This window comes from Porites lutea, chromosome 11 (genome assembly GCF_958299795.1).
Source record: "Porites lutea chromosome 11, jaPorLute2.1, whole genome shotgun sequence".
Classification (NCBI taxonomy): domain Eukaryota; kingdom Metazoa; phylum Cnidaria; class Anthozoa; order Scleractinia; family Poritidae; genus Porites; species Porites lutea.
In genome coordinates, this window is record NC_133211.1 from 5,826,005 (window position 1) to 5,853,701 (window position 27,697).

General features: G+C 39.0%; 3 protein-coding genes across 3 annotated transcripts; 1 reads left to right on the forward strand and 2 right to left on the reverse strand.

Moving 5' to 3' along the window:
* Positions 1-644: 644 nt before the first annotated feature.
* Positions 645-7,909, reverse strand: LOC140952949 (complement component 1 Q subcomponent-binding protein, mitochondrial-like). Its single transcript, XM_073402409.1, has 7 exons — positions 7,612-7,909; positions 5,659-5,747; positions 5,518-5,570; positions 4,234-4,333; positions 2,901-2,945; positions 1,668-1,856; positions 645-848 (listed from the first exon to the last, which is right to left on the reverse strand). Exons 1-7 carry the CDS (start codon positions 7,820-7,822, stop codon positions 699-701), a joined length of 837 nt encoding a protein of 278 aa, XP_073258510.1. The 5' UTR covers positions 7,823-7,909; the 3' UTR covers positions 645-698.
* A 471-nt stretch (positions 7,910-8,380) lies between these two features.
* On the forward strand, positions 8,381-14,489 carry LOC140952799 (serine/threonine-protein phosphatase PP1-gamma catalytic subunit A). Its single transcript, XM_073402246.1, has 8 exons — positions 8,381-8,595; positions 8,676-8,807; positions 8,913-9,143; positions 9,270-9,374; positions 9,531-9,602; positions 10,884-11,035; positions 11,848-11,982; positions 13,881-14,489. Exons 1-8 carry the CDS (start codon positions 8,541-8,543, stop codon positions 13,983-13,985), a joined length of 987 nt encoding a protein of 328 aa, XP_073258347.1. The 5' UTR covers positions 8,381-8,540; the 3' UTR covers positions 13,986-14,489.
* A 494-nt stretch (positions 14,490-14,983) lies between these two features.
* Positions 14,984-18,079, reverse strand: LOC140952798 (uncharacterized). Its single transcript, XM_073402245.1, has 2 exons — positions 17,912-18,079; positions 14,984-16,246 (listed from the first exon to the last, which is right to left on the reverse strand). The coding sequence occupies exons 1-2, from the start codon at positions 17,924-17,926 to the stop codon at positions 15,050-15,052; spliced, it is 1,212 nt and encodes a 403-aa protein (XP_073258346.1). The 5' UTR covers positions 17,927-18,079; the 3' UTR covers positions 14,984-15,049.
* Positions 18,080-27,697: the final 9,618 nt, after the last annotated feature.

The window sequence follows — 27,697 nt, forward strand, 5'->3', positions numbered from 1 at the left end:
AGTGCACTGGCTGCCTGTAAGAGGAATTCGAAACTCTCATTCTCTTTACACCCAGGCAGTGCCTTTATGATGGAAATAATGGATAAGAAGACTCTCACCTTGAAGAGCTTTCAATATTGGTCAAATTCTGGAGTACAAGAAAATTCATTATTGCTAGAACTTTCACTTTCTTCTAGCAGGATTTTGGAGCCAAACAAAACTCAGGATACTCATCTAAATATGCATTATAAATAGAGTAGTAGCTAGTAGTGTACAGATTGTACCTAAGCAAGCACGTTCTACAATAAACGCCAATTATCATGACTTGTAACGACCAGATAATGTACCACAAACAATGACAATGATCTGGAGAAAAAGAAAATAAACAATGATATTTTTTACAGAGTTTCCAACAATATTGCTATCTGCTTTGCAGCTGAATCTTGATGAATCATTTCCATTAATCACTTCCACGGTCTAATTTTATCAGTACTGTTATAAACCCTAGCTTTCAACCGATGAGCAAACAAGAAATCACTCACACTTATAATTTGTAAAATAGTTGAATAATTCTTTTTGATTTAATATAACCTCAAAAACTAGTATTTACCGGTTAACCAGCAGAATGAAATATGCCCCTAAAAAAACACAAACAGTAATATGGATCCAGCTGTGCTAAGCGTTTCATTGAAGTTACGAAAAATGCTGTTGTTACAAATTTACTGAAGTTTGACAAATCCTTGCAAATCTTCCAGAAATTTTATATAGTGTTGCTGTTCTAGAGACGTGCTGTAGTCAAGAAGCCACTGGCAAAGGTCATTGTCAACTCCTCTCTCAGCCAACATATTCAAAAGCATCACATACAAGTTCTGTCAAAATAAAAGGATGTAAGTCATAGTTTCTTGTTGTGGATGTTACAGGTCAAAATTATATTCAGGTTAAAATTTTTTAACCTACGTGATTCTCAGTTTCCTTTGTCTCCTAGCCCTAATTATTCATGAATTAGTGCTAGGAAACAAAGGGAATTGAGAATCAACCTAGGTAAAAAAAATTAACCTGAATTAACTTTTGACCTGTAACATGGATACCACTACTAAGAGATGAGACAGAAAAGAGATTAAACAATGTCTAATAGCACTTTGCACTAATGATGTCACAATTTCTGGGCCCTGCTGTTACTCAGACATTGAACCTGACCAGCATAAGAGTTTTGTAGGGGAAAATCACTTTCAAAAACATTGTAAAAAATGCTCCCTGCAAATTTTATGAACAATTTTTATGTCCAAAATGCATGTTGCTCATACAAAGCCTTTGAGTAGAATGCAAAGTTTGTCTGAGTCATGCAGGGAATCCAAAGTGACAAAACCTGTTTTTAGTAATAGTGCAAAGCGCTATTTTGGTACAAAATTCTATGGTGTGACCATTCAAATGAAAGCCTTGTGGTATTACATCTTGTCACAGGCTTGATTTCTGCCCTCTCGCAAGTCTGGTCTTTGATCTTTCCTGAAGATCTCTTACAGGGGATAAAGTGCTGGCTCATTTTCCCAACCAGGGGTTGGTAATAGAGCGTATAAAGAGTTTCAACCTTCATTGAAAGAGCACCTTCTCTTAGTACTGTACATTGTCACCTAAAGAAGATCAAATGACAGGTCTGTTTGGATACCTGACATTCACAAGCATGTACTTACACTATCCATGTTTTCAGTCTCAGCACAGTAGATAGTTTTCTCTTTATCTCTGTTAGGTGAGTCCATAACTGATACATTTATTATATGAACCATTTCTGGTGCAGCTCTTTCGCCTTCAACTTCACCGTCAGATAAATAATCTTCCCCTAGGTCAGAGCTAAACTCACAGTAGAACTTAAGAGTATGGCCCTAAAACATTATGGAAAAGCAAATATAATATTTGAAGACACAGTGAAAAGACCAGCATGTTATGGGATAATTAAGTTTACTAGATCAAGATTACATCAAAGAAAGGATGACATAACATAAAATCACTAAGCTTCAAGCCTGCGAAAACAGCTGTTTCTCCTTGCGCTTCCACAGGAAAAAATAACAGATTCCCATTTTTGGACATTTTAGGGTATTTAAAGAATACCCACAAAAATCCCAAATTTGGAAGAGTGAGACAAGTCCCAACCAGGGAACTTGGTTGGGAATTCCCTGGTTGGGAATTGTCATACTTTGCCAAATTTGGGATTTTTATGGGTATTCCTTAAATATCCTAAAATATCCAATAATGGGAATCTGTTATTTTTTCCTGTGGTCGCTTCTGAGGACATTTCGTGAGGAATAACATCTGTGACTCAGCGACAGAAATTCCATACCAACGACAAAAAATCTGCCTAGAATCCAGTCAGAAGTGCTGATTGGTCGACGGAGTACTTACATTGTTTCAGCTATTGTTTACATATGACAGACAAAAGAGAAAAGGCCACAAAGGTCAAATGTAGACGCGATGAATCTCTAAGAAAACAGTCAAAACTGGTGGAATATATTCTTCTCTAGAAGAAGCATTTGAGTTTTGCTGGAGCTCGTTCAAAGATGACCACAACACTTTAGTAAAATCGACCAGGAGGAATTCAACAAATTTGGCTGTGGAACCCCATGACTACCAGATATATCATGCAAACATTGATTTACATCATCAGTATGGAATTTCTGTCGCTGAGTCATAGACGTTGCTCAGCGCCAAATGTCCCCAGCAGTGAAGAGCGAGGAGAGACACCTATTTTCGCAGGCTACTAAGCTTCCTGTACTTTTCTAAAACCTCATAAAGATAAATAAATAAAAAATAAAATTTATTGAATAAAATGTGGCAAAGGCAAAGATTGTAATTTCATTCAGCAGACTTACACGTAATTCAACAGAGACTTTAAACATTATAATACCACCAAACAAATGTCTACTACTTACAGTTTTCTTTGTGATTTCCACAGTAAATGATGGATATGACACAATCTGATAATAAACAAAAAAGACGAGGATTCTTTGATCGAAAAACATGCAGTTTTATAAGCTCCTACACAAGTAGCATAATAAATTATTAAAAAAAGACTAGGGAACATATTTTCAAGAGAATGCATGCACCACAACAAAATAAGGACCACAGAAAACCTAGCCTGCGTAGCAAGTGTTTCCGTTTGGTTACAGAACAAAGAAAGACCAAGGAACGGGATTTTTGGTTTTGGCTATGCGAGAAATGAAACAAGAGTCATTTTTTGCGTGGTCTTTGACTCTTTTTCCGGCACGGAAACTCTTGCTACACAGACTATAGAGAAAACCTTATTTTCTTATCAATTTGGTTTATACTGACACAAGTTAATGTTATTTAATAAACCGATATTGTGATAATTGATCACAGGTGACATTCTCTATCAACAAAGCAATCCTTTCCTTCGATTAGAAAATACGTACTTGTCAAGATAAAATAATTTTACGTATTCAAGCTTTTGAAACAAGTTGATCAAGTGACTACCGACTTCTTTCTGATTTGTTGGCTAGATAAATGTACCCTTAGTCTGTTAAAAGTCCTATTTTTCCTAAGGCTGTTAAGATTGAACTTACGGTAGGACCCCGGTAACTCGAACTCTGAGGGGAAACAAAAAACAGTTTGAGATAGCCGGGATTCAAGTTATCAGGGTCGATTGAATCTTCATTTTTTCCTATCTCAATATTGATAGTTTACTGACATTTCAGCACTTCAGTATACAGCAGAGTGCAAATAAACTTATCTCATCAGAAATTGTAAGAGGATTATGCATTTTTACTAATTGCTACAGTGTGTTAGTTTTAGGTGTTTTACTGATTACATGACAAGAAAAGCTAATAATAATAATAATAATAATAACGAATATTTATACAGGATAGCCCTTCAGTGCAAGAGCACTGTTATCAAAGGGGTCCTGTCAATCAGTCTAATAGAATCGCAAATGTGGTAAGTTGCAAGAACCAGAATATGAGTTATTCAGGTAAATTTTAATCAAGGGAAACAAAAGTTTTTTGCTTCTTTCTCCGGTGTCCTTGACTGAATTGTACTCATTCTGGTATGGTTTGAAAGATCTCTTCACTTGACCTTTAAAACTGATGACGTCACAAAGGGTAGAAAGGACGTGGATCCGCACAGGCAGTTACAGGCGGTTCAGGGGCGAATGGGTTAAACAGTCTAATTTTTCTTTTTGATTTGTGTGTGTGAATATTGTATTGCGTGGGTTGAAAATCACTCATCAGTAAACTAATACAATTTAACCTTTCCTAAGAAAGCTTCCTCATCGTCACTACCAGCATCAACATCTGCACCTCCTTCATCTTGGTTTATGTTCTCATTCAGATCAAATGACAAAACAATCCTAGTATGTAGACAAATCAAATAATTTGGCAAAGACATGCATCAGCCCTTACAGACTGTTTGTGTTAGCACTAAAATAAGGGGGGAAGGTGCTTCACATCAGCAGCTTTGAAGGTGGTTTTAATGATTTGCCTAGTAAAAACATATTCTGGAAAAAAACATTCCTTGTGAGAGGTTGGCACATTTTGGTCTTCAGGGGAAAATTATTATTAATGGTAATTCATTAACAGGGTTGTTACAAAGGGCTGGGATTCCTGTGTCCTATGAGCATAATTCCTGGTTAGTTTCATTAGGAACAAAAGGAAAATAGACCCTTAAGAAATTCCTAGCTGTTTAATTCTCTGCCTACAGATATACCTAACAACTTCAAATCTTAGCAACAGCTCTGTTCAGGACAATGAATTTTTGTCTACTTCAAGACTAGCCAGATAGAAATAGTTACAGTCAATGACAATACCAGAAAAAATATCTTTTTCTGAGTTTATAGCTCCACAGACATTCCTACTTCAAAAATCACACATGAGAGAAATCTTGAAAATATTACTGAGGTAACTGTCTTAGTTACTTCTTTACTGGATATGGGCATTTGTGATAGCCTTGAACAACACTAGTTGAGACAACAACCGAGACAACATTGAACGTGGGTGGGTGGGTTGGGGGGGCAACTTTTCTGGTTGGATGACACTGTAGTATTCTGTATAGTTCAAGAGATAAATGGGAATGTCTTGAGAGTTTTGTCTGAGTAGAAGTATCTGATGAAACATAACATAACTAGAGGATGAAATATTCTTTGAATTAATGAATAAAATAATGGAAATCATATACAGTGGAACCTGGTGAATACAGACACAACGGTACATGCCACATTGTCCGTATTATATGGGTGTCAGTATTAAGCAGCTCTAGGGGCACATTTTTTTTAGGAAAAGTTGTTTAATTTCTTATCTGTAACTTTAACGAGCTCAACCTAAAGAACCTCATGATCATTTATCAGTCTCAGACTAAAACTACTTTTCAAGTATAGTCGACTCCTGATAACTTGAACCTTCTATGGAAATCAAAAAAACTTCAAGTTATCAGGAGTTTGAGTTATTGGGAATTTGAAGCAAATTACGGAAAATAAGGAAATAAGCAAATGGATAGGGAGGAAACACAAGTATTAAGTAGCAAGTTAATTGGGCCCACCTTTCACCATTGTGTTCTCTTTCCATTGAAACTTGAGTGCCATCTACCTTTGTCTGTGAATATTCAAAAAATGGGACATTTGTTTCAACATTGTACAGCTGTAGAGTGCAGTTCTGCTTCGAATCTTTAATGCTGTCTTACCTCAAATAATGTTGAAGGTGACACTTTCGATGCATTATCTCTTTCATGTTGTATTTCTTGTTTGAGGAAATTCATTAGTTCACTGTCAGCTGCAAAATTTGGAAAAATGGACAATGGTTTCAGTCCTTTTCAGAGGTAGATTTTTGGTAACTCGTCAAAAAGTCACTTCCCCTTTTCAAATTACAGTGGAACCTTGATAAAACGAACCTCTATATAACGAAGTCCTTGGTATAATGAACGATTTTCTTTATTCCAGTAATAGAAAAATATATGAAAAGGAACCTCAAAATAACGAAACCTCATTATAGCGAACTAATTTTGCCAGTCCCTTGCCCCTTTGTTACATCGAGGTTCCACTGTACATTGCCCATTCCCCATAGTTGTGTCACTAGAACATTGCACCTTGACAAGTAACCACAATGCTAAATAGCAGGTGTACAAGGCAGTAACTTCAAAGCCATATGGGAGAAAAGCTTCAAACAATATCTTGAGTGGTCTTACACTGTACTGCACAAAAAATGAATAAGGTAAAGTGAACTTTTAGAAATACTACAGGAATATCTGTATAGAATCAATGGAGCTGTATATATGAAATATTTTGTGCCTTTAATTCCGGTATATATTCAGGCTTTAGTCTATTACAGCAGTTACCACTAACATGTGCCCTCAGAAAGGGTTTTTTTTTTTTCTCTATTGAAACCAGTTTTTGTGGAGGTCAATCAACTGTCTCCATGGTTTTCTCACGCACTCTGACAGAAAGAGTTCACTCATCGCTGAATGAAGGGCGAAGACTCACAAGAATAACAAAAAATTTTGCATGACGACAGCGTTTTTATCATTTCATTACGATGAAAGATTACATTGTTAAAACAAGGTCTCTGCGAGCTGAGTGAAATAGCCAAAACACTCTCTATAGTTTACGTAAAGGTTTTCAGGTTGTTTATTTATTTGTATGAAAACACAGGAGCCGTGGACGTCGAATTGCCAAGGAGTAGAAATTCAAAGAAATGAAAGATATCACACTGACAAGGGAAAAAAGTTTCCTCTGAATGGAGGCTGTTTTCGGAAATGAATTTTGTAACCTGCAGATCTACTTATCATTTTAATGTTATCGAATAGAAATCAGAACTAGCAAGAACTCAGATGAGTTGTGAGCGTATTGAGTAAGCCTTACAGTGTGTAAATAAGTCCATAATTTGAGTTTCCTCCGACAAACTCTTAACAAATTCATATCCCTCGTAATCTTGAGATGATAATGGTGTAAGATCCTGTAACAAAATATCGCAAAAACCGTTTAAATGCTGACATTTTCCTTCGAGTGCTCGAGAAACAGGGAAAGAATCTTTTCTTGTCCAATGCGTTAAACCCGTGGTAATGTTTGATTGACGTCCACCAAACCGCAGGTTTGAGCTGAAGAAAAAACCCTTTGACGGCACATGTTAGTGGTAACCACTGTAATTTTCTGTTAGTATATGCATCAACTACGATGGCAACTATTTCTCCACAAAACAAATTGTCACTTTTCTTTTTATACAATCAAGACAATACTTTATTTTGCAATGCAATACCATCATGCTGCAAGATAAATTGCCAATCAGTCATCGGATAACTAAGCCACAAGATGCCACAGGAAAAAGTTCATGGTTTTCAGCTAGCTCATGTGTCCTGATCTCTAATAAGATTGGTCGAATCAATATGCAGAAAATATTTTGAGGCATTCATAGTTTTCTTAAATTGTTAGAAAACCTGGGCAGCATTTCAGGAAGAACACTGTCCACGTCTCTGGATTCTCACAAGTAGTATGCACCCCTCACTATCTATCCAACCCCCCAACATCCATTTTCTCCCATGTCAGCCTAGACAGCATCCGCCGGCTGTTCAGAGAACAGAATAATGCACCATGATTTCTCGGAAAATAAGAACAAACGCCACAAAAATTGCTATAGAACCAACCTTGAGTGTATTTATGCACTTCACAAGCACAAACTTTGGTACAAGCACATGGAATGGCATATCTAAGATTCTGTGAAGCACCACGTGTTGTTGCTGCAAAGATAGACCTTGCTCGACAGGAACTTTGGAAGGTATTCGCCACGTTTTTACTGGATAACACTCTAGCAGTTCTTCTGGAAAATAATCTAACAAGTCCAGTGAAAGTCGACATGCTGTTTTTATGAATAAGATGAAACTTTTTTGACAAACTCCAGGGGAAATGTTGAAGAAAGCTGAGGTAAAAGGCTTGGAAGCAAAGCATGATTAGGTAGCCACGCCTCATGTAGTGTGGGACCTCGGGCCTCGGGTTTCCTCGCGTCCCGGGCGCCAAATTTCTTTCCGCATTGGCAGAGAGACAAGCCCTCCGACTTCCGCCAATTAAGTAAAACGTTTTATTTTGGCATGCTCAAAGAAGAAATAATTCATCCACTCAAAAGGAACTCTGAAAACTGCGTGACAACAATTGAAATAACTGGAAGTACATAAATAGATGCAAAGAAAACTCGGTGTAATTCCCAAATTTATATTTCATTCGGTTTGCGGAATCTTTTGACCACCGAAAGCTAGATTTTCCCATAATTTGTTTCTTTACCTTTTGAAAAAAAATTCCATAACTAAAAAAAATTCACTTTCCACATTCCTTACTTTTCTCAAAGTCCAGTCCAATATTTATGTTGCACAATTTGTGAATTCTTGCATAGCAATATTCATGCCGTTGACGTCACAGATTGTGAAAAAACCGCCGCCAGCGGAGTTTCTCTTAGGGCGCCATCTTTATATTGAACTCCGTAGTTTGTAGAATCTTGAACCATCGAGTCTACTATCCAATCTCTTGCGAAATATTTCTGAACATATTAGCCACATTAAACTTAGAAGAATCTTTATAGGTTATGGCTGATGCTGAAAAACTCAATGTTGACAGCATTATAGCTCGACTTTTGGAAGGTTAGTTTCGCTTCGGCTGTTGGGTTCGGTCAATCAGAAGTTATCTGAGGACAGTTTTAACGCCGTTTCTTGTTTTTCAGTGCGAGGTTCAAGACCAGGGAAGAACGTTCAACTCACAGAGGCAGAGATCCGAGGGCTATGTATAAAATCCAGAGAGATTTTTCTGAGCCAACCCATCCTTCTAGAACTCGAAGCTCCTCTCAAAATTTGCGGTGAGTACGCCTACAAAATGCCGGTGTTCCCGTCGTGAGCTTTTATTCTGCGTATTTGCGTGCATTTCGAACAAAATTTTATCCTTTATATCTGATTTGTTGTAGGAGACATCCATGGGCAATACTATGATCTGCTACGGTTGTTTGAGTATGGCGGTTTTCCACCCGAGTCGAACTATCTCTTCCTTGGTGATTATGTGGACCGTGGAAAACAGTCGTTGGAAACAATATGCCTGCTTTTAGCTTATAAAATCAAGTACCCCGAGAACTTCTTTCTCCTTCGTGGAAATCACGAGTGTGCGAGTATTAATCGTATTTATGGATTTTACGACGAATGTAAGTAAACATATTTGAATCGCTGGAAATTCAATTGAATTGCTGATCGTTGCGTTCGCTTGCACGAGTTTCACGTTCAGAGCATTACGTTTTGTAGTTAAAATTTTCGGTATTTTTTTCTTACAGGTAAAAGAAGGTACAACATAAAGTTGTGGAAAACGTTCACAGATTGCTTCAACTGTCTCCCTGTGGCTGCGATCTTGGACGAGAAAATATTCTGCTGTCATGGAGGTGAGTTCTATTAAAGGTTTGAAACCGTTTTTTTTGTCAACAGTAACTTCTTGTCTTTGTTTAACGAATACTCCAATTGGAGAGCGCACGTGAAAGAGTAGAGAAGTAACTAGAAGCGAAAGTGGTATTTAGAAATTTTTGTTGATTTATATGCAGGCTTATCTCCCGATTTACAATCCATGGAACAAATTCGGCGGATAATGCGACCGACTGATGTCCCCGATCAAGGTAAGCCGATTTAAATGTCGCAAAAAACCCGGCATAGATACATTTTAGAGCTGGGTAGCTTACAGGAACGTGTTGCTGTAAACATTTCCGCTTGAATTCCAGTGACCTATATCGGTATGTAGGTTACGTACTTTGAACTGTATTGAAACTGCAGCAGACTTTGTTGTTTAATTGCCACAGTCAATATATTTATTTTATGTGTTTATCGCTTTAGTGATTGAAGAAGTGATGGAAAATTACACATTTTAAGTCTACAGGTTTCGAGTTCTTTAATCGAGTTCTGGTTTTGCTCGAAATTAACTAGATTTGCCATCATTGTTTTGGACGAATCTGAATTATTAATGATTAGTTGAAGACTTCTTGAATTGCTGTTTTTCATATTTAATATTTTAAAAAACGATTGGAAAATCATGTCATTTGGTCGATTCAATTTTTTTTAATTGACTCAAGCTACCGAGCAAAAAAATACCAACAATTTTTCAAGCATGACCAATAATATTTTGACGTGGCTGACGTGACGTTGTGATTTAATATTTTATCACACTATTTTTCATACTAGTTTTTAGTTAAGTTGAATTATTGTGAGCTGCCAGTTGATGGAAGTTAATGATAATGGGAATAGCTGCATGAATCAACCTTAAAGTGCGATGAAAACTTGATTAAATTGTCAAGAACACTTCTTTTTGGAGGAGATTGCATAATGACAACTACCTGACAAAAGGGATTAGCTCCATTAGAAAGTAAATGCGCTGCTGCATTATCTAGGAATTATACTTTAAAAAACAAGTTTTATCCATGAGATTTGTATAAGTCTCTGCTGCGGCATATGGTTACTTTGTGCAGTAGTATATTACTGGTAACACGAGATGAATAGTTTTATCAGATTTGCAAAAGCAAGGATGTGGGTTCAAAAACAAAGCAAAGCTTGGTTTTCTAAACCTGATTAAGTCTTATGGATATCAGATTAAACACCATCTTAAGTATTTCTGAAATTAATGATCTGTCTTGATGATATTCACTTCATGTAAGTGTTCTGGCAATTAGGGTGGCATTTCCAAACTTTTCTAGTGAAATGAGTTTCTTGTAATGTACATGATTTGTGGGACACCATCAATAAGAAATTATTGAAGTAATTTCATTAGTTTATAATTATGGTTATAATATAACTTATAATAATTATAATTATCATAATTATTATAATGTAGCTTAGGCAGTGCTAGTTTGTTTGAGGTGGTTTCTTCCATTTAATGCATAGTAATCTTATTTGATTTTGTCAATTAGGGTTACTGTGTGACTTGCTATGGTCTGACCCTGATAAAGAAGTTCAAGGATGGGGCGAGAATGACAGGGGAGTGTCATTCACATTTGGTCCAGATATTGTCTCCAAATTTCTAGCGAAGCATGACTTGGATCTTATCTGCAGAGCCCATCAGGTGAGGTTTATATCTGGGCCCAGTTGCTCAAAAGGTGGTGTTCACGGGATAAAAATCTATCCGGTGGATAACACAATTTGTTTCTCAAATACTTCTCCAGTGGCTAGGGCCATCCAACATTTGAACAATCAGTTCCTGGCAAGCACAATCCTCCAGACATTCAAGTAAATTTGTTATCGGGAGAGTATGCTTTTCTCTTGTCTGAATTTCAAAACCGTACATTTCACTTGTTAGGGCCATTTATACAAGGAAATGTAAAATGCATGTTACAAAAGACTTTTTATAATACAAAAATAACATCTTAAATAAGATGTGACTTAGCTTAGATGCACATTATTTACTGATATAAATGGTTCATTTGCGAGTCATATTTAAGATGCATCCCCCTTTTCCTGTATGAATGGCTCTGTTTCATAGTAAGCCAGTAAAATATGTCTGCATAGTGACCAGTAAGTAAGCACTTGTTACCAATAAGCGAGTTGGGACTCTTGAGGTGAGAGTCTTGATTATTAAGCATGGAGTTAATCAAAAATACTGGCAACTTACTCTTTCATGTAAATGGTACTTCATGTCAGTGAAGTTAACTTTTCCATAATTTACATATCTCTCTGCATGGCCAAGGACAACCATGAATATTATCCATTGCAGTGCATGTTCAAAGTACACAGACTGTATGATTGATAAAAACATTGGGTGACTCGTATACTTCAATATGTGCTAAGCCCATTGGGCTTTGTTGAACAAATTTCGCTTGTTGTCTTATGTTGGTATAACAAATAAACTTAATAACAATAATTTCTTTTAAACAACAGGTTGTAGAAGATGGTTATGAGTTCTTTGCCAAGCGGCAGTTAGTGACACTATTTTCAGCACCTAATTACTGTGGAGAATTTGATAATGCAGGTGCCATGATGAGCGTGGATGAAACACTTATGTGTTCCTTTCAGGTGAATATCTTGCATTATGGTAAAAAACTCATGTACTTTGAATGACTACTGTCAGTTATGTTTTTAAAAGAATGAAAAGGCTTCAAACTAGAAAATGCTTCTATTTTGTGCATTATGAATTCTGTTTGACAAAGAACTTGCTTTACTACTATTTTCCCCTTTCCCCTTTTTCATCCTTGCCCCAGGGATCGAAAAAAGTCCTGTCCAGTAGTTTGGGACAATTTGATTTCCTTACTTAAAGCCCACTTGCTTAATGGGCAAAGGGCAAGATTCTGGGAAAGTTATCTTTCAACCTAAACAGTACGTAAGGACATGTTAGAAGAATTCAACAGGGCTCGACGTTGCGACCTGTGGGGTCGCCAATGCGACCAGCTTTTATGCAGTGGCAACTAAATTTTCACGCCTGGTCGCCAACCTGGCCTCCGAGAGAGGTGACTTTCTTCTTTGGGAAAACGTACACTAATGATAATTTGTTATCCTTTAAAAAACTAACGGATAGTTAACGGTTTTTCTAACGCTCTAACCTTTTGCCCAAACGCTTTAACGGTTCGTTCAAAAGGCGTTTTAACGATTTGTCTAGACGCTTTAACGATTTTTTCCAACGCTCTAAAGGATTGTTCTTATGATCTAACAGATGGTCCGTCTAACACTTGACTTCTACTTGAAAGAGGATTGTGAAAATCCCAAGTGCTGAATTCGACGGAGGTCTTATCGACTTTCGGGCAAATCGATCGCAATTCTCAACAGGTCGTCCCGTGTTTCTCCGGGAATGACTTTTAGCGCATTGATTTAAAACAGTTTCTTAATATGTCGAACATGTTTCTCGATTTTCGGACTCGATAGCAGATTAGTCTGATAAAGCTTAAGCTAATCGAGAGCCAACGGCGCTCAGTTATTTCTCGAGCTTCTTGTAAACAACTTTCTGTTGAGCGTGACGACCCAAATAAAAGCTCTGCCATATTTTACTGACTTCTAATGAAGTACCGTTGAATTCATGCTCTTTGTCTAACAGACTTCTCGCGAAATCAACTTTTTTGCCCAAAAACATTAGCGACGTTTCCTCTTTCTAGAGACTTTCGATCACGTGCTACACAACCGCGAAATAGATCAAGTTTCACCAATGTTCATTTCTGAACGTGAAAATACATGGGACGCAAAACAAATTTTGCAGATTTTGTTCTTGAATAACTCAAATAGGTGTTTTTTTATTTCTAGAGTTTGTTTATCTAAATGTGCATTCCATTGCTTGAATACCTGTTTGAGGAGATTTATGCCTGAGTACGGGTTCATTTTCCCGAACAACGGCTGGTAATCGAGCCTCGAGCGAAAACCGTTCGAAAGAAAGTTCAAAGGAAGTCTAAAGCATTCTTTTTCTGTTAAGGCTAAGTAAAAGCTGTTAAGTTTATTGTATTCCATTAGTTCTTAAATATAATATTTGGCGACTAGAAGACTTGTTCTGGCGACCAAAAATGAAAACTTGGGGGCCAGTTGGCCCCAACATTTTTTTCTGAAAGTCGAGCACTGTATGTTTTTTTGAGCCCTGCCTGCGAATGAACAGTTCTTACTCACCACATTTTCATTAAAACCATCCCTCTAAAAGATTGCACAGAATGAGCAGTGGTTTTCAAATGATATTTACTGTCACTTAAAAAAGTCCAGCAATTGATAACTATCATGATGGAAATCAGTCTTAACTTTAAACTGAAGTCTGTCTAATCATTGTTACAATCATCACTGCCATAGCTGTGAACACTGAGTTTTCTTTTTTTTTCCATATAATCAGTGTTTTTTTGTCAAGGATCATTGCAATGGCAGCTATCATACAGAAACCAAACTTTATTTAGATTATTTTGTAACCCAGTGCCATTTTTCACATAGTGTTTTGTTATTGTCTACAGATTCTAAAGCCTGCTGACAAGAAAAAGTTTCCATACGGAGGTTTGAACTCTGGTCGTCCGGTAACACCACCAAGAGGACAACAAGGAAAAGGGAAAAAGAAATGATATTTGTATGATACGATCTTTTGCAGAGACTGTAAAATATTATTGCCATACAGTTTAGTTTATTTTGTAGAGTAGCCTTAAAGAAAGTTGATGGACTTCTCTTTTCATAGTTTACAGAAAAAAAGCATCCGTGTAATTTTACCTGTTTTGAGTGCAGCTTGATGTCATTTATGTGTTTTTGTTGTATTTAATCTTCTCTCATTAATTTTACCTGTTTTGTGAAATATTGTACTACCTCATTCTCTAATATTTTTGCAAGTCTGACCAGTGGTGTTAATGCGCCATGGAAGAAAGCTGTGAAATATAGGCTATATTTTTTGCAGAATTGAAAGCATTGATATTGTATTTTATCCAAAACTGAATTGCAAAAGTAAAGTTGCAAGATGCAGGTCCATCAATTGAAAAAGTATTTTAAACTATGCTAGAAAAATATTGAGAATGAGGGAGTTTTGTTGTAGACATTATGATTATCATTATTACACTGTATCATCATCATTATTATTATTGCTTTGCCAGCTTTTAAAGCATTTAAGGGGAGGGTCAAGCACATACATTGCAAAGATGATAAAGTAGTTTGTTAGCTTCCTGTTGGGTATATTTTACCTTTAAGGGACCCAATAAAATTGTAAATTAAACGAGACTTACCTGTAAGGTGAAGTTTGATTGAGGTTCTACCAGGTCATCACAGCAGCAGAGATTACATGAGATAGCGCATGCGCATAGCTGGTCAATATTAAAAGCACTGAGTGTCCGTATGTAATAAAAAGAAGACCCAGTAGGCCCATAACAGGATATGGGCTGAGTATGAAACCAGGGAGGGTAACAACTGGGAGGGCATGTAATCTCTGCTGCTGTGATGACCTGGTAGAACCTCAATCAAACTTCACCTTACAGGTAAGTCTCGTTTAATTTACAATTCTACCAGGTCATCGCAGCAGAGATTCCATGAGATTTCAAAGCCATATGGACACGAAGACAAAATAAACAAGGAACACCTATAAAACACAACTGGTGTCCTAGTTTATTAACTGTAGTAGAAAAAACCAAGACCTAGAAAGCTAGGCTTATACATTAATGCTGGTACCAAGAACAGCTTGGCCAAAACGAGAAACATTATCTTCAATAGGTTTGTTGTAAAACTTACGGAAAGTGCAATCTCCTTTCCAAGACGCTGCCTTAAGAATCACATCTATAGGCACCTGGCATGCATTTGCTTTGCTGGTAGAAGCAGCTCTGGTACTATGGGGTTTGAACACTTCCACATCAATACCAGCCTTGATCATAACATTCTTAATCCAACGTGAAATAGTGTCCCTAGACACGGCCTGGTAGGGTTTAACAAAACTAATAAAGAGTCTGGTTTCTCCACCTCTAAGGGGTGCAGTACACTTAATGTATTCTGAGAGAACTGAGTAAACGCAAACCCTGCCATCTGCTGGGAAGGCAGGAAGGATAAGCTCTGGTAGATTCCTGCCTGGAGCTGACTGCTTAACAATATCCTTAATAAGAAATTTATAGTGGTCAGTATTTTTCTGCATACTAGTAATATCCATAAGATGGAAAGACTGACATCGCTGGCCTGTAACCAGTGCTATTAACATAACTAGCTTATGGGTAAGCTCTTTAAGGCTTATGCTTTCCAGCGGTGGAAATGTTTGAAGGTATGTCAAAACGCTTGTGGGATCCCAGACCGACTGGTATCTAGGTATACTAGGCCTATTGTTAAATACAGCCTTCAAAAAACGGTTAACTAATGGGTGAGAACCCACAGTTTTGTTATCATCTAGGTGGATAACAGATGATAGAGCACAACGAGCTGTATTCAGGCTACTGTAGCCGAGTCCACTATCAAACAGTTCAGTTAAGAAATCTATGACTTCTGATATAGCTGGTTGAATGGGATCAGTATTCCGTCCACTGCTGAATGTGGTCCACCGCTGTAAGTATGTTCGGTACTGTTTCTGGGTTCCTTCCCTCCAGGACTGCAGAATGAGCTCTTGAGCCCTCGCTGAAATGCCTTTATTTTGGAGACTTTCCCTGATAAGTGACATGCCATCAGCAGCAGTTTTGCCCCCAATGGGTGTTCTTTCCCTGGGTTGAAGGGGAGGTGTACGATGTTGGGACGATTGGGGAGTAGCACTGGGGTCTGCACCAGAAGTCTTGTTAATTTGGGAAACCAGGACTGTGTTGGCCAATGAGGGGCTATCATGATTGCTTCTGCTTGATCCTCCTCCACCTTTTGTAGAACTTGTGAAATTAAACTGAAGGGAGGAAAAACATAGTTATATTGTGTTCCCCAGTCTAATGTAAAAGCATCTACTCCAACAGCATTAGGATCAGGGATCCATGAAACATAACGAGACAGTTGATGGTTAAGTCTGGATGCGAATAAATCAAGGTCAGGTTTGCCAAATAAGGAAAAAAATTTCTGACACCACTGGTTGGTCTAGTTTCCATTCTGTTTTGTCATTAAAAACCCGGGAAGCAGAGTCTGCTTCGATATTCTCGACCCCAGGGATATGTGCAGGTGTGATCCAGATATCTCTGTCCTTGCACCAAAGCCATATGTCTCTGGAGATATCATTACAGGGGGTAGAATGGGATCCCCCCATGTTCCTCAGATATGATACAGTGGTGGTATTATCAGACAGAACTTTAATGTGGCAGTGATGTTCTGAAGGGCATAAAGCCTTGAGGCCCCAAAAAACAGCGAGGAGCTCTAGGGCATTAATATGCAGTTGAGCTTCTTCCGGGGACCACCTGCCACCTGTGGAAATCCCATCTGAAAAGGCTCCCCACCCTTGGGTAGAGGCATCTGTTTTGAGTTCTCTTGTGATTTTCCCATGACTAATCTTCCTTTTGCATGTTTTGGCATGGTTCATCCACCAGACTATGTCATTTTTTGCTGTTTCAGACAACATCATAGGACTTTCAAAATTCCAGTTGGAATTTTTTAGAGCAGTTGATTTTTCAATCTCAAGTTGTCTGTAAAAAAGTCTAGCATACTCTACACCAGGGAAAAAAGATACCATAATGCCCACTAAACGAGCAACCAGTCTAACAGGAACAGATGTAGATTGCAATACCTGATGTGCTGAGGCAAGTAGCTTGCCAAAATTGTGATCTGTTATGCTAACAGACATGTCTAAGGAATTTAAAATAAAACCCAGATGTTCAAGGATCTGTGTAGGTTGGACAACTGATTTAGCCAAATTAGGGCAGAAACCCAAGTCCCCTAAAAGGGTTAAGGTATCCTGGACATTGGATGAGCAGGCCACACTAGTGTCTCCTTCTAAAAAGGAGTCGTCTAAATACCCACTAGAAACATGTCCTTTGAGTCGGAGGTATGCATACACAGGTTTGAGTAATTTGGTGAACACTCTGGGAGCACAGGCAAGGCCCTGCGCAAGGCAAGTAAACTGATAAAGCTTTCCTTTCCATAAAAACTTAAGATATTTTTGATGTGACCGGTCAACAGGTACAGAAAAATAAGCATCTGAAAGATCAATAGATGCCATAAAACACCCAGGTTTCATCAAGTGAACACAGGTTTCAATATTATCCATCTTAAAATGATGATAAGCAATAAAGCGATTGAATTCTTTCAAATTCAGAATCATTCTGAAACTCCCATTTTTCTTAGCTCGGAGAAAAACGGGGGATATGAATTCGGTGGATTCATGTTGGGACTCAACAATGATACCCCTAGACAAAAAATTTTGAATCTGCTGATCTAAGGCCACTGCTGCCTCAGTATACAGAATGGTAGGTCTAACTCTACCTAGTTGAACAGGCTGTATGTCATAAAACTCAAGTTTGTAGCCCTGTACGATAGACAGAATAGTTCTGTCAGAGGTAATTTCTTGCCACTTGGCCAGAAAATTCTTAATTCTTCCACCAGTAATAAGGGTGGGTACAGAGCTTACCTTAGGTTGAGTCATGACTGTTTCACAGTCTGTTTCATTGTTTTCGTCTCGGTTTTGCGAGGTTCCTTCCTGTATGAGGGGTGATTGCTCCTCTGATAGCCTCTGCCATGGTTGCTGTACTGGTTGAAGGGGCGCTGGTTGCGCCCCCCTTGGCCCAAAAAAGACCGTGATGGCCCTTTATACTTCTGAGAACTTGGCTTGTTGGATCTTGTAAGCTGTTTGGCTGCTTTGTTACTCTCGGTAACTGTTTTCAGCCGTTCGGCTAGGTCGTCACCAAACAGTTCACTTCCAATTGGGTGCTTGTTATTACACAAGGCCTTGTAGCTGTCATCTAAATCTGTTTTGAACAAGTCACGGCGGCAAATATTCAAGCTGTGGTTAGCCGCCGCTACAAGAAGAAGGGAATTCGATAGAGCTTCCCATAGGGTCTCTTTGGTTGGCATTGCAGCGCCTGAATCCAAAGATCCACCCACTTTTCCTGTCATATCTGCAAGAGGAATAAGCCCTTTAATCAGGGTGTCTTGCAAAGCTTGAAGTCTAGCATCCATGCTTCGTGTTGGCTTTTTAGCGATGTCCCAAATCTCGGAATTGACACGAGTTTGGGCAAGTAATGTGCTGTTTGTGGGCCTATGAATGTTCTCTTTTCGCCGCTTAGTGGCTTGATCATTAAGACCACTGGCGAGGATGTTGTTAAGAACGTTTGCGATTTTTTCCGAAATCGCTGGCCCCGTGACTTCGTCCTCGGTCACTTCGGTGACAAGTGAATCCACTTTGCCAGTAGTATCTGTCGTTTTGGAACGGGGTTGTTCGTCCGGTTGTGGCGTGATTCTGGGTCGTTTTGGCGGAGGCCCTTCCTCATTCTCGCTTTCAGCCAACGAAGGAGCGTCGACATCATCCACATCTTGCAATAGCCAGGCATCGTGAGACTCTTGTAAAGTTTTGACAACGGGCACCATGTCTTGCACGAGGCTTGTCAATAGGTCGAGTTTGTGGAGAAGCCTAGCTTCTCCCTCGCCTTCAGCAGAGTCAGCAGCCTGACTCGTGTTTGCGGCAGATGTGGATTGTTGTTTTGGAGATCGAGACGATCCTGTAAGCGTAGTTCCTTTGCTTGTCAAATTCGGCGAATTTGACTCGGTCAGTGACTCCTTGGTCACATCAAGGATTTCATCAAGTACGCCGGAACCCGGCGTAGGCATTTTTAGTGAATGAAAAAACACGGCAGTTATAAACTTTGCTTCGCAAAGATTGCCGATGTATGATAAAGAAGAAATATAACTTTACGATGGTGAAGATAGACACCGGATTGTGATGGGCTAACAGACCAGCCTTGCCAAAATGGCGACGCAAGCACAAAATTGACCAGCTATGCGCATGCGCTATCTCATGGAATCTCTGCTGCGATGACCTGGTAGAACTGACATTTTCGTAGTATTAATGAAGCAGTACAGTTGAACTACTTGTGCTCACTTCTGTGATAAAGACACATTTATTATGGGCCATTCTTTGTCCCACAGATCTATTTTTCACATTTAATAAAATGCAAACTTCACCTATAAACAGGGGGCTTATTTCTTGAAACTACTGGGCCTGAAAAGCAAATATTTCTATCAAGAGTTTTCATCCAAGTTTTGGATGTTAAAGTTTTCAGAAGGCAAATTATAGCAGTACTCTACAGGTTTAAGTTGACTAATGTGCCAGGCAGGTTTTTAGGGTAAAATTCAATTCTGCTTGTGTATATACTTCTTGTAGATTTGATTTTAAAATGTTTTGCTTTAGGCCTGAAAAGCTTTCAGGAGAAAGAAGTGTTCAACTGTATTGGTTTCTGTTTAACCACTTGTATATTTTGTGTCCATGTGATGATTTGTGCTAAAAGGGATCATTGTCATTCTTCCAAAATCCTACCTCCCCCACCACTACTTTTGGAGTTAAAGAAAAACACCTGTAGTTAACCTTAGAAATGTAAATTTTACAGTCATTAAGAAAGATGCAAGCAAAAGCTTTAATGGCAGGCACTTACACAATAAATTCTACTTGTCTGCATTAAAGGAGGCAGTGGTGGTATTTCACAAGGATATGTGAGCACAAAAGTGAATAATATTCCTTCAGGAAGTAGTGTGAAATTGCATCATTGTTAGTCCAGCATTTCGTACAATATACTTCTTCTTTTTCCAAACCTTTTCAGCTTTCTCTTTTACATCTACTTTTGAATTAATGTCATTTTACAAATGCTTTATGCAGTTTTGTTTGTACTTGGAAATACCTGCATTGCCTTCTAGCCAATGACATAAACATTATCTAACAGAGATGTAAAATATTTAAATTTTACTGTCTTGAAAGGTCTATCTCTTACTATCAAACACTTTTGCAGTTGCACTATGCCACCTTTGGCTGAAAATTTTATCAACTACAAAAATTGAACCACATCATCATTGTAATATAATGGCAATTTTTACTGTCTTTTGTAACAAAGTACAAGATAGTTTTGTGTATCATGGGGAAGTATTTGATTAATTTGGTCTCTTTTTTATTTTATGTAGCTTCTTAGAACACTATATTATTGTGTGATGTAGTAAGTGAGTTTTACTAGCCTTAAGCATTTGAGCTTTCAATTGTTGCTTAGGGCATTCAATTATCTCTTCATTCATATCTCACAGCGAACTTCCAAGGATAATGTAGCCCTGATGAATCAATAATTGTTAATTGTAAAAAAAGATAAACCGGAGCTTCCATTTGGCAATGTAACGTAGTTCTTTCTGAATTCTCTTAACAGTGGGATCTAGAATTGTGTGGATCATAACAGTACATTTCTGCTGATATTATTGTAGCTTTTGTTACATCGGGGTTATATGTACCAGCGCGAATTTAAAGCCTAAAAACACTTATGTCCGGTTATTTCTTTTTCAACAGCGGGAAATACATCTGTGTTTGCGGGGGCGGTCAGCTAACTCTTTTACTTGAAGCTCAATTTCCCATGGAAATAATTTCCAACATCTTTTTTTGCTAGCATAATTCTTTTATTGAAACAGGATATTTAAATGAAGACATTACATGTAAATGTAAAGCTTGATTTCGTCATCCTTCATATCCTTAAGAAATCATTTAATTGCCTGTCAATTTAATCTTGTACATACTGAAGAAATAAAATTTGTATAGATCGCACTTGTTTGGATTTCCGGTTAATATTTAAAGTTGATACTCATTGGTGGAGATAAAGTTCTAGATATGGACACCAAATTGTTTGTTTGTTTACCCTGTATGTTCCATGCAGCTTGCCTAAAAATCTTCGTTTTGGCTTATGGCACTGTCTTTAGCCTTTTAAAATAGCTCCCAACAGTGATATCACTATTCCCCACACCAGAAACTAGAAGGGAATGGGTACAAGTTTTTGGAGCATTGGTTTGTGGTATCCTTTGGGTGGACAGGCGTTACTTTTTAATATGGTTAATGGTTGCCTTGGATACCATCAACCAATCATAACTAACGCTTGTCCACCCAAACGATCCCAGGAATCGTTGCACCGAAAGCTTGCATCCATTTCCCATATAGTTCAGGAGAGGGGAATTGGTCTACCTGGTGATTCAAACAGGTAGAAAAAGGTAAATAATTACCACTAATATGCTTTGAGAACTGAGAAGTATTCACTACTGCCCCTTTACAGTGACAAGTTAGCAACTCTTGTTTCTCCAAAGTATAGACAAGTTCCGGTCAGTCCAGGCCGCTCGGGAAAAGATCATCTACGATGGTGTTAGATACGTGAGCGTCTAGGGGCGTAGCCAGGAATTCCCCAGGGTAGCCTGAGTATCAGGCCTTCCTAAGGGGCTAGGGGTGTACGTGTGGCAAAGTCGGCGCAAGACAATTATTATAGCTGTCTTCTGAAAAACAGTTTGACAGCAGTCAAAGCAGGGATGCACAGGCGCTTGAACTTTTTTCATGTGCTTATTTCCCTTCTGTTTAATATTTCTTTGCTGTTATTTTTCGTATTTTGTCTGTTCTGACCATTTTTCAGGTACCGAAGTGCCTACTGACGTACAGGGAGCTTCGCCCTGCGTCGTTGTACAATCCGCTAGTAGGTGACCACGCCCAGTGAGTATTGGAACCATCCTATGTCTCGAGAGTGTCCGTCATATAACGTTTTCACGGTATTGAGAAGCCATGATAACGACTGACAAAAGAAAACGAAATGAAGGATATAAGAATGAAGAGATCGAAGGAATCTCATGAGACTTAGGTGCACACAGGCGTTTAATCTTGCCGCTTTTGCAACATCTAGTTTAACTGTCAGTTTTTATTTCCTTTAAAATGTCAGTGGCTTCTTTTTAGTGGCAAGAAATCAAGTTATTTTCGTCTTTCAGGCATTACTAGCATCCAGTACTTTCTGTCTTTTTTTTTGCAATTTTCTTTTAATTTTCAGTCCAAAGTATCTGTTAGACATATCAGACTCTCTTTAAAGCATCTCTTTAGATAAACAAGAGTCTCTTCAAAGTATATAGTAAAGTTAAGGGGTAAAGTTGAGAAAGCTTAAATGACTTTCATTCGTAACGGAAACGGCAACAAATCTCTCTCTTATTTAAATATAATAAAACCGAAGTAGAAAACCATCAAAAACAGAACATCCCAAAGCTCGAGTCCTTCCGAAATCTACAACAAGTTGCTTAATTAATATGTTGCTGTCGCTTATTTAGCTTATTAATATTTATATATTATTACTACTTTGTAAACAAATGACTAGTAGAATTGTGATAGCACATTTTGGCTTGTTCTTGACCTTGACCTTTATGCCATATAAGCCTCTGGCTTAGGCACTCTGAACCGTATTTTATACTGTATGCGCTTTGAAAGAACTAAGATTGATTGATTAAAGTTGCTAAATTGAAGTTGATAAGCTGGTTCGCAAATTTCCAGCTTTTATTTGACAATTTGCATCTCATAAAAAAAATAAAAACAGTCGGTTGTACTAGCTGATGAGGCGATAATGTTATCGTATGCTTCTGTTATGATATGAAATAAATGCCCAAAACAAATTTCAAGGTAACTACAGAAGAACCAGTATTTCCAGTGACCTAAGGTTGAGGTTCTTGTATGTAAAAAGCGATGACTGGCACACTTCTTAAGCAAAATTGCAATCAGAATGAAAATATATATATAACTTTTTTTTTTTTACAAACCAATTGTACATGTCATCTTGCTATTCTTCTTTACCCCACGGTTAAAAATTCAACTTCAGTGGCGGATCCAGACCTTCAGATAAGGGAGCGAAGGGGGTGGGAGGGGGCGGTCATCCAGACCCTGAGATAACGGGGGAGCCCGGTCTCCCAAAAATTTTGTTTCGGCCCTTCGGGCTTCATTTTGGTCTAAAAATAAGGGGGCGGCCCCCCGGGCCCCTCCCCTGCATCCGCCACTGAACTTAACACTGTTATAGTTGAATTTCCAACTCCAACTGAGATAATCTCAATTTTCACAAAACTTTAATGTTTCACACCCACCCCTCATTCAACTCCCACCGGACTTAGTTATGATCTTTTGCCTTTTTTATAGCCTGCGAGCAAGCTCTCCAACTGTGGTGAACAAAGCCAGCCGCGAAACAACTCACGAGGTCGCGCGTCTCCTTTCACGTGCGCCTCTCGCGTGACTTCTTGTAACTCCTCCAAATGGAGAGCTTGCTCATAGGCCACCTTTTTCACTGCAACTGCAGCATTTTCATACTACAGTAACCTTCCAATAAGGGGACCTTAGATCCTCGTAACTTATAGCAACGTGTCCATCGTCTGTCACTGTCATTCCCCGTACCCAGTGAATTTTTTCCCCTCTTAGGTAAATTTCCCGCACGAACTTGCCATTTTTTGCGTAGATTTGTACGCGAAGGATGTCTTTGCTGCGATCTTTTTGAACGACGACGACGTATTCGCTCTCTCTGTGGAACGCAATCTTAGATTCCTCGCTTGGGCCTGGCCCATCAATTGAAAACCCGAAAATTTGGTCTCCCTCTCCACTAAAAACGCTTATGGAGCTCATTTCAAGGATCATGACACGAGCATCATTATCAGTCACGATGGCTGAAGCAGACTTGATTTTCTCTTCACCAAAACTACAAACAAACTGTCCATCAGTGCTGTACACATCGACTAAATCATTCACGCGATATCCTCCTCGAGTCTTTTCCCCTCGTATTCCATTAAGAAGAAACACTTTGTTGCTGTCACTGACTGCCAGATAAGAGTGTAGTCCATTGAAACCGCACCAGTTCCTCGTTACTGGAAGGTGAGAGGAGGTTCGCTGTAAGTGAGTTTCCTTATCGTAGACGGTTAACGTTAGCTCCGTTGTGTATTCCATTTCGTTTGCCTCTCGTTTCAACAGATATGAAAGTGTGTATATGTTGTCATTTTGGTCAGTGACTACATCACAAACATGAGTTGGTGAAGGGGTGCGGAATTTTTAAGAAACTTGCCGCCCTTGTCAAACACCTTTATTTCATTTGCTCTGTAGTCTGATACAATGAAATGGCCGTTTCTGTTTGTACATACACTATGCGGTCCTAGCAGTTTGTGATCTTCGTCACCTTCCTGACCAAAGGACCATAGTGTCACAGAACAGTCCTGCATGCCCAGATCTTGCAGTGGTTTCGTCACTCTGACGTCTCTCAAAGGGTAGACTTTGTTATCTCCGTAAATTGGAAAAACACCGGGTAGTCGCTGAGTAACAGCCACAGAGGGCCAGATCCAAATGTGAGCGTCTTTTCCGACTGTTTGTGTGACATCATAAATGAGACGATTCACTTGATGAACAGTGGAGATGATTTCCAAACCACCTCTCATTCTCTGCGCAGCCTTGGGGTTGTCGCAGATTTCTTCAAATTTTTCCTTCACGTAGGGAATAGAATGGAACTCTTCCAAGCACAGCTTGCAGGGTGTTAATGCGGCCTCAAGGTTGTCTACTCGCTGCAGAATTGTTGCCGCAACGCGTAGGACCATTGCCTCAACGCGAACAGGCCAAAAATGTTCACTGCTAAAAGCTTCCGTTGCTTTTGCCAAGCCATGTTGAATGCTTCTTTAGCATTTGAAAGCGCTCCTTTCTTTGCGTCACCCAGGTCAGTTAGTTTCAGTCTCTCCATTCCCTCTGCTAGCGAGGTTGCAGAACTATTTTCTGCAGTTTTTGCTGTTTAAAAAAGCTTGAACAAGTGGACAACCCCTTCTCTGAAGCAGTTCATACTCATCGAAAGATCTTGTCGTTTCATTTGCCGTCCCATTGTGTCGATCTCACGCACTATCATTTCAAGAAATTTTGGATCTTTTATATCGCCATCTTTAATTTGCTCTGTTGAAACTTTTCGGCCTTTTCTTTGGTTCAAGGGTAATAAAACAGTGGCCTTGATCAGGGCTGTGGTGATTGACGTCATGATGGCTTCTTGAACTGAAGAGGTTTCTCACTATAAAAAGGCGTTTCCAAGGAATAGCAAAAAAAAGTATGACCTGCACAGTAGACTAGGATACGATAAAATAACAATACAGATCTTCAATGAAGCTTCACTGGTATAACGTCTTCTCCTTGCTCAAGTAAGGCGGAATAATCTAAAAGGACTTAGTTAGGCGGCTCTTATCACGCGATGTTTACCAACAGTGCGATGGTCGCAGTAAGCTAGTTTTTAGGGCGTTGCTCAAACGTGAACGAGACATCTAAGCTCGGTAGTAAGACAGTTCTAATCTGGTGGAGAGTAATTGTTGCCTGGTCTGGATGGGGGATACTGAACAAAATTTTTTACGGGAAGGCTCCGCCCCGAGGTCCAACCCCTGCTCCTTTTACATACCCCATTTGCGGACAAGTCGTACCCCTTTGACATACTTGTTTAGAACGCTGTATCCCTTTAAACTGCTGTAATGAGCCGTCTTTTAAATTTGAATAAATCAATAAAACAGAAAGTTTTCTTGTCATTTTCACAGCCATTAAAAGCGCCTGTTAGTTCTTTTAGGTCCTTTGACTGAGCGCAATAACAGATTCCTCTACCCTCTCATATAGTTCAACTAGTGACATCCTACCCTTCACCTGATGCCTGAACAAGGTACCCCTTTCGGGTGGAGCCTCCCCGTATAGGCCATCAGAGGGAGTACCCCCGGGCCTAGTCTTACAAGAGAAAAGCAATATCACTGCCTAATCAAACAAAGATAAGGAATGAAACCTAGTGATGCGATTTTAATTTGTAAATAAATATAGACTGGGAAGCTTAGATGAAGACTCCAAGGAATTCAAAGGGACTGTATTTATCTTTTCTCCTCTGGTAATATTTGTCTTGAGAAAGAATGCGTAGAGAAGTCCGGAAAACAAGTTATCAGAAAGTAGAGGGTACTCAACTCATAACAGGGGTTTTTCACAGCGCAATGTTTACCAACCTCTTAAGATTGATTAACAGTGTTTCAAGTGATCAAAGCAAACTGAAAATGCAACAAACAAGGCAAGAAACAATAAGCATTTTTAACAGTCACCGTTCAAGCATCCCTTTACAAGTGCTTTTCCGCGTTCGTCAGCTCAATTATGGAGAGTAAAAGAGCTGCATAAACACGTTATGTTTACCAACTTTCTAACAGTAGTTATGAATACTATTACCTCTTATAAAATAACTAAGATAGTACGCGCGCTCTGATTGGCCGAGAGGAGTGTTTGCATGAGAGTATGTAAACATGGTTGTGGCGTCAAGTTGTTTGGCTTTTCGCGCGCGCTAATCACGCAAGCACAAATTTGAAAAAGTTTTCGAGTTCAAAACTCAAAAAGTTCACTTTATTTACCCATTCCTTCGTCCTTTCTCGACAGTTATGCAAACCCTCGACTTCGTCTCGGGTTTGCATAACGGTCTCGAATTCTCCCAACCCCTCTCGTGTTTATATCAGGCTATGCAAACACGGAAAACGTTTTCTATTGCTTAATTATTTGCTCTCTATAACTCTAACAACGTTTTAATTTAAAAAAAGGCCTAAAATGTAACAAATATGGTTATAGTTAGACTTTCTGTCGTCCAATTCGGTCTACAATCATACTCGCCATTAAGCAAATCGGACTAGAGACCGAATTGCACTCCACTCAGTCCTATTACCATTATTAATCGTGCAACATCCTTCTTTAATCTTGATTTTGACCCGCACGCAACAGTCCAAATTCGTTTAGGACGTGGATATTTTAACTGTACTAACTGAAAGATATCGATAAAGATAGATAAAAAATTTCTGTGCATCTATATGTTTGGCTTTCATCTGAGGCATGATCCCTTTTCTGTTTCCGAACACCTGAGTAGGGGAGGACAAGAGGGTGTAAGCCCTCTAGGATAGAGGGCGGGGATCGGGAGCGTGGTTGCTATATAACGATGGGAAGTGGGAGAAATAAGGGGAAATCACGCAAAAATGCCTAATATTTTCGACATCAAAAGAGGGGTACGGGGATAGCCTGTGTACAGACAAGCCCTCCCTAAGGGGAGGGGGGCGGCTGTATGCAGGCTACTAAAGGAAGCTAATCGAAAAGGGGCGGGAGCCGGGAATGCAAGGTATAGGCTAGGAGATGGGAGGTCAGGGGTGCTCAACATTTACAAAAACCTCCCGGGTGGAAATCATGTGCAGAAACATAAAACTAAAGATATTGAAGTGGTGGGCGAAGTATATCTAAACCAGCTGAACAAACTAAAATGAGAAGCAAAATGGCATCGCCTCAAATCACAGCCCATATTTTCTGAATCTTCCCAAACGGAATGGCGCGAAGCATGTGGTTTTCTACCCCAAATTTCCGTTTTCCCATGTAAAGGTTAAGTTC